At 44.2% G+C, this 7,238-nt stretch overlaps 1 protein-coding gene across 1 annotated transcript; it reads right to left on the bottom strand.

Annotated features, from left to right (window-relative positions):
* Positions 1-213: 213 nt before the first annotated feature.
* On the bottom strand, positions 214-6,207 carry MRPL19 (mitochondrial ribosomal protein L19). Its single transcript, XM_075144936.1, has 6 exons — positions 6,083-6,207; positions 5,713-5,824; positions 3,873-3,991; positions 3,189-3,323; positions 2,176-2,357; positions 214-1,411 (listed from the first exon to the last, which is right to left on the bottom strand). The coding sequence occupies exons 1-6, from the start codon at positions 6,168-6,170 to the stop codon at positions 1,196-1,198; spliced, it is 852 nt and encodes a 283-aa protein (XP_075001037.1). The 5' UTR covers positions 6,171-6,207; the 3' UTR covers positions 214-1,195.
* Between the last annotated feature and the right edge of the window lie 1,031 nt (positions 6,208-7,238).

Genomic DNA, 7,238 nt, shown 5'->3' with positions numbered 1-7,238 from the left:
TTCCTCTCAGAATGCCAACAAAGAAGCAATAGGTGACCAGCAATCGCCACAAGCTCATGATCTCATTGCTTTTCTCTTGTTCTCCTTTGTCTCATCCCAGCTAAAGGTCTCCCCTGAAGCAACCAGCCTTGTGCTATTATAAACATAATAGATATTCTATCATGATTTAGCTCCGTAGATGTTTTTTTCTGGAGGAAAGATTACTTGTAAGCGTAACACTTGAGCTCAGAGCCCCTGGGTGCTTCTACTACGGAAATAACAGTTTTATGAAACCAGCTGTCACATACTGAGAAGCTACTTCTGAGGAGCGGCTGAGGGAACAGGGGGGTTGTTTAGCCTGGAGAAGAGGAGGCTGAGGGGAGACCTCATCGTGCTCTACAGCTACCTGAAAGGAGGTTGTAGCGAGGTGGGGGTCGGTCTCTTCTCCCAAGTAACCAGCAATAGGACGAAAGGAAATGGCCTCAAGTTGTGCCAGGGGAGGTTTAGGCTGGACATTAGGAGAAAGTTCTTTACTGAAAGAGTGGTCAGGCCTTGGAACAGGCTGCCCAGGGAAGTGGTGGAGTCCCCATCCCTGGAGGTATTTAAAAGACGTGTAGATGAGGCACTTAGGGACATGGTGTAGTGGTGGACTTGGCAGTGCTAGGTTAACAGTTGGACTGATCTTAAAGGTCTTTTCCAACCTAAAGGATTGATACTATGATCAGAAATAGATTTTTTTTTTTAAAATGGGAAAACTAAACAGCACTTAACTCTCAGCGTGGATGGTTGGCTCAGACAAGTCTATTTCCCTGCTATGGCCCACTTCTGAAGTTACGAGTCAAGCAGTTCTACAACTGGCCGCTACCCAGTCTGTAAAGACAGAAGTAACAGAAGTATTTGGAAATGACGACACAACTAACTTAAATGGGTGATGCGAACCCCTCTTGTTAACTGTAATTTAAAAAAGGGAGGCTTCTCATTTCTGGAGAAGGGGTGAACATAGCATTACACTCAGAAAAAGGAGTGGCTGTTTTCAGGAATAGAAAGTTAGTGTTCAACTACAGAAGTTTATACACTTCAAAATTTTCTGGAAAGGTTAACTTTATTGTGTATTTTGCTTATGTATATATACAAAACTTGACAAGTGATAATCCATATAGTAAATTGAAAGTAAATATTAATTTTCTCAGTAATTCCTAGACTTTAAAAACCATTATTATTTTTTAAGCTCTTCACTCACTTCTCTCCAAATTTTCTCCTCTATTTTTGAAGTATCGTATTCTCGCAGCATATCAAACTCTAGCCATGGCTGGCTCCACTTCTGTGCTTCTTTCATTTTTTTTTCAGGTAGCTCAAACTTTATTCCTTTTATATTGTATTTTGGCCTTTCCCACCGTTTTGACCATGGTTTAGGTTTCATTCGAACCTGCAGCTAGGGTGAAAGATTAAAAAAAAAATAATCAAAAGGTATGAAGAAATCAGAATTTCGATTGTGAGCTTAGCAAAAGGTGAGAGAACTGCTGCTCTAACAGAAGGAAAGTAAGAGAAAACAAACCGATTTGTCAGTATGTTAAGGAACTACTACTTTACACTGTTAGGAGAAAAGGAATTTTTTGTGTCCACATGACTGTTGTCATAGTATCTTGTAAAACTTTTTAATTAACAGTTTTGATTTATTACACGGTCCTTAAATTGACACATAAAATGATGTTAACTCATCTTTTGTAGTTCTACTCCTATTCCTTATTAAGGAAAAGTAGCATGATAGGGAAAGGGGGGACTGATCCCTGTAAGTCACTCTTTGACAGGGTCTGCTGGTTTCTGGCTCTTCTCCGAGACGCGGATTTTAGCTGACTCTTCCAATCTTACCTTCTCTCCTGACACCTACCACTCCCAACTCAGCAACGACATTAAGGTTTCTGTAAGAAAAGCTTTCCTCTCTGCACAGTGTTATACAGAGGCACGTGGAGGCCACTACTCCTTGCATGTCTTCAAAATTAACTACTGAGGATGATAGACATTTACATTCTCAACATTCTTTCACTATAGAAATAGCATAAAGACTTGCCTTATTTTGTATACTTTTGTCACCCCGGTAACTAATGCAGCGGAGAGCTGTGTAACGGCCTTCCAGGATATCAGTGAGATATGAAAGTTATCTAAATTTTCTTTCCCTCTGAAACATGCAGCTCCTACCTTGTTTACAGGAATTTCTTCATGTTCTAAACGAGACACAGGTTTCATGTTCATATCAAAAGTACTATATTCAGGGAGGGCATCTCGCAGGTACATCAGGTTGTCATCCAGCCTCTTTTCTAGCTTCAGAACCTCGATCGCCTGGATTCGAGGACTGTATAGTTCATAACATATTTCAACACCTTAGAAAGAGAAGGTCTGGTTTAATGAACCAAATTCATTAGAAACACTAACACCAAATTAGTATTTCTTCAGTGTTACACATTCCTGCTTTTTACTTATCAGAGAACTACAATACGCAGTGATGTGTGCACATGTGATTGTACACGTGCGTTGTGTCTGCACAGGCAAACACAGATTTCTTTTGTAAGTCAAGTCTTTGATAACAGAATGGCTTAAGAGACATTGAATGGCTTGAATTTACAGAAGACGAGCTTGGGCTTTAAACTTTACTCCCATTTGGTTACAATGGCTGTTACTATCTATCCCATTGTATGTGTAGCGTATATAGAGACGCCCACCCCTTTCATATTTGCTCTCAGAACATCAATATTTGCATCTCCTCCCATTTTGTCATAAACCAGAATATGAACCTATTACAAAACTCTGCTAATCTGTTGCTTGTTACACAGCTCACGCATATGGCCCCAGTTCATGCAAATACACAGCGCTCAAACCGGGCTAGTATTTACATGGCGAGCAGTAGACTGCCCAGGCTCAAATATAAGCACAAGGCCAGTGGATCACATTCAGTCTCCTCAGAATATAGAGCTAAAAATCACTAAGTATATAGACAAAAAATTACTAAGCAGTTCCATGCCTTTAAATATATAGCACATCAACATCTCTCTGTATAGTTTTAAACCTGCAGTATCCCCTAGTAGGTAGACTCACCATTTCTTTTTAGTCTATTGTCATCCTCGCCGCAGACTACATTTCTACACCAGATATCCCTTCACTTCAACATTTTTTGCTTACCATTTCTAGCATAATCACCTAGCATAAAACCCCACCTTGGTCTTCTATAACATTCCGAAGGACAAAGGTAGCGCCAAGTCCTTTTCCTCCTCTTTGAACGCAGATGCCTACAAACCGGTTGGCTTTCTCATTGGCATATGGATCTGCAGTAGTAACGGCAAGTACACTGCCTGCCAAAAAAAAGAAATAGTTAAAATAAATAGACTGTTCAAGTAAATATGTACCAAAATGTGGGACGAGAGTCAGACAAAGTGCATGCATTTAGGTCCATTCTGAAAATGTTTTATTTTCCATGAAAACTGCCAGAAACAGAATAAATTTCTAACATGCCCTAAATTAATACATGTTAAAGTGATTCATTCTGCAGGTTAACTGTGAAGCTTCTTCACCTTTAAACCTTCACCTGTATCTTTTACTCTTCATTACGCAAACGGAATACAAATACTCTAATGTATTTTCCTTTCTTGAGCTTTACTGGTAAATCATACGCTGAAGTGCCAGAATTTAAAAAACACATTAGTATTAAATTTTAATGGAAATGGGATGTAAATATGAAATTAAAATACAAAGTAGTATGTATAGAAACACGTACTAGTTGATCTAATATACCTGATACTGTGACGTTCTATGATATTCTACAACATGCAACCACGCTTTTTACCATCCCACCCCACAAAAAACATTGATGAAATTATGAAAGTTCTAGTGCTGTTACTGACCAACATAGAACTCTGGGATGTTGAAGACTTTTCGTCTCTGTATCATATCCTTTCTTTCTATATAGAATTTAAGAGGATCTGTTCTCCCTCTGGGAGGTATAAATTCAGGACTCAAGAACCTATAAGGAAATCCAAAATTTTGTAAGTATAAAACAAAAGCATTTCCATACAAAATACTAGAGAAGTCCAAGTATTTGCCCTAAAAATTAAAAATTACCACCTGTTAACCACCAATACCAGTTGCCTTTTCAGAGATATGAATTGCAGTTCATGAAGTTACCAATTTTTTTTTTTTGTTGTTATCCAAGAGGTTTTTTGTGGCGTTTTGTTGTTGTTGGGGTTTTTTTTGCTTTGTTCTTTTTTTCAAAAAACAACAATAAATGTTGGTCTCAGAGGAGCTAACTGAAAGAGGACAGTTCAGTTACTGCTGTCACAGCTTAGGAATAGTTTATTTTATGGTTTAATTGTAATCCATGTGACAGAACACTTACTATTTGATGACTTTATAGTAATAGATATGGAAAAACCTATTACCAGTTTTTACAAATAGCCAAACAGAGCCTACAGGAGACACCATGTAAATGTTCTTTTGTGTTAGAGAAGCTTAAAGGGACTCTTAAAACTATTTTCTGCTCCAATAAATTAAACCATGCCAAGGAATTTCCTCATGCCCTGGAACAAAACTGACTGACTGCTGAGTTGAAGGCACACTTCCTGACATAGTATTGGCCTGGGCTGAGGACCATTTCCAAGAGACCATTTGGATGTGGTCGCTCTGGTTTGGATGGTAAGACCGCTTGGCCTCAGAGCTAGAGGATGAAGCTGGACACATTTAATTCGCTAGTAGAGACGTGTCTTAAAAGTCCTGGATCTGGCCAGGAGAGAAATGCCCAACACAGAAAAGGAGGACAAATGCAAACCTGCCTTACAAACCTTACGGGCGCTGCGGAGGGGAGCACAGGGCAACATGTGCGGCAGCACAGAGGTTCTGGTTGGCGCTGCTGCCTACAGGCAGCCACACAGACAATAAACAACATCAAGCCTACTCATGATCTTCAAAGTTGCACAATCTCAGGAGAATAAAACGTCATTTAAATGTAGCTCCCTGTTCTGCCCAGCTGCCGCATCACACACTGCATTTCTTAGAAGAGCCACGCAGACTCCTCACTTCTTAAAAATATTTCCATTAACAGATCTGAAGACAGAGTGGAAATTTTTACAGTCTGATTTTTAATACCTTCCCCATTCTTAGGCTGCCTACATGCTATAGTTTGGTTTTTTTTGGGGGAGGGATGGGGGGAAGATGAACAATACAGTACTATCACTCTCCTTCCAGACACAGCACTCCAGTTTTAACCACCGTGTCATTTAAAGCAATGCAAACAGGTTGAGGTGACAACAAAAACACTCAGAACAAGAGACATCCCATGAAGGTTACCACTGCTGACATCAGCTCCATTTCACAAACAGCAACAAACGTGCTCGCAGTTGATCTCTCAAGGTCTACGGCAAAGGCAGACACAGCACCCACGTCCCTGTCACCTTGTGGCATACTGAAGAGATGCATGTCTTTAACAGAGAGAACCTCCCACATGAACCCCAAATTTGCAAAAGTGTATACTGCTATACATTTTTTTCATGTTTCACTGCTTTCAGGAACTCCAGAACACAGTATTTTAAGGTGTTTTAAACATATGTCAACATAAATGGTTTTTGTTAGAACTTTACAAATGCTTTTTGTGTAATAATGCCATGGAGCTTTAAGGAGGTGCTCACACAATTACCAGCCTGATAGCAGACCTGAACACAGGGCACTGTGACAAGCACCAGGACACCCTACCTCCTCTCCTCTCTCTGTTTCTGCTTGTCAGTAATGACGGGCTTTGGAGGTGGCTGAAATTTTGCTGGCTTTCCATCGCTGTTAATTCGATACCCCGAGGAAGAAAAGCACCCTGTGAAAATAAAATAATGTTTAAACCCCCGTGTTTTCAAGTTGAACTGCCCCCAACAGCTGCGCGGTTCGAGACCCCACTCCCGCAAAGCAGGCCCAGGGCACCCCCCGCCGCGGCCCCCGCACCCGACCCCGCTCTCGGGGCAAACACGCCGGGGCGCGCTGAGGGACAGGGACAGGCCGCGGGCAGCCGCTTCCCGCCGCGGGCAGGAAGAGGGCACCAGGCAGGCAGGGGATCAGGGGCACGGGCGGTCCTCACGGCCGGGCAGGGCGGGCCGGGCGGCGGCGAGGCCCCCCACCCCGGCGGCGGCACTCCGCGGCAACAGCCTCCCGCAGGCGGCTGCCATGGCGACTGCGGCCGCTTCCGGCCTGCCGGCGCATGCGCGCAGCGCCGCTATGGCGAGCGCAGGGGGTCAAACTAGCCCCACGCGCGAAGCGGAGGTGTGGCTGGCGGCGCTGCCCTCCCATGCCTGCAGGGAGGCTCGGGGCCCCGGCCTGGGCCCGCCTCGGCGCCTGTGGGGCTTTCCCACACCACGGCGTGGCTGTGGGGCGGCCCAGTGGGTAGCTGAGGAAAGGGCCCTGCCCTGCTGGGGGGTCCGCGGGGCCATGGCTGGTCCCTGCCGCAGGGATGGGCCCCGGCCCCAAGTGGGACCCCAGATGGCACAAGGCCGCGGCGGCTGCCTCCTCACAGGGAGGCAGTGAGGGGAGTCGGTTGGTGTTGGAGCCAGGTCTCCCTTCGAGGGCGGGAGGAAACAAAGCGGCTCCTTTCACCCCCATCCCTCAAGCAGATTTCGGGTGGGGGAGAAGTACCCAAACGGAGGACCAGAGAGCACCCCCGGCCCTGAAGCAGACATGGAGGGGAGCGGGGCAGGTCTGTGGCATTGGGTTGGGAAGCCAGAGCTTCCAGCTGGGCTCCTCAGCAGTGGTGGGAATGCAGTGCAGGCACGCTCGTCCTAGCTCCTTGGGACATCGGGAGGATCCACCGCAGTTCATTAACGCTGGCTTTGCTGCACAAAAGTGGTTGTATGGTTTCCAGAAACAGCTTCTGTGTGTTTTCATGATAGAAAGTCTCCAGTAATAAATTTTTCTGGACCATTGTTAGCTCTGTCCATAATTCAGACAACCTGCAGTCCCAGTGATTTCACCATGGTTAGTTTAGAAATGATTATATACATTGGTATTATCGAGCTACTTTTAATATGTTTGTCTCAGTCAGATTTCCTCAGGTATCAGTCTGGATTCAATTATCGGCTATACAGGCAGGAGAGAGGCAAAGTTTAAATGCAGAGTGTGGACCTATTAAACAACACCCCACTGTTTAAACTTCACAGAGATTCACTTCAAAAGATGCCTGACCTCATCATCATAGATCAATCATGTTGCCTGTGATATTCCCCCAGCCCCTCTTATTGGTG

The sequence above is a fragment of the Calonectris borealis genome, chromosome 3 (genome assembly GCF_964195595.1).
Source record: "Calonectris borealis chromosome 3, bCalBor7.hap1.2, whole genome shotgun sequence".
NCBI classification, from domain to species: domain Eukaryota; kingdom Metazoa; phylum Chordata; class Aves; order Procellariiformes; family Procellariidae; genus Calonectris; species Calonectris borealis.
The sequence above is the reverse complement of the archived record's forward strand: the minus strand, read 5'-3'. Positions and strand labels throughout refer to the sequence as shown.

Coding starts and splice junctions, on each gene's coding strand:
- MRPL19 (XM_075144936.1), bottom strand. CDS start 6,170: ATGGCAGCCGCCTGCGGGAGGCTGTTGCCGCGGAGTGCCGCCGCCGGG. Junction 5,825..6,082: donor CCGGCCCGCCCTGCCCGGCC/GTGAGGACCGCC, acceptor TTATTTTCACAG/GGTGCTTTTCTTCCTCGGGG. Junction 3,324..3,872: donor CATCCCAGAGTTCTATGTTG/GTCAGTAACAGC, acceptor TTTTTTTGGCAG/GCAGTGTACTTGCCGTTACT.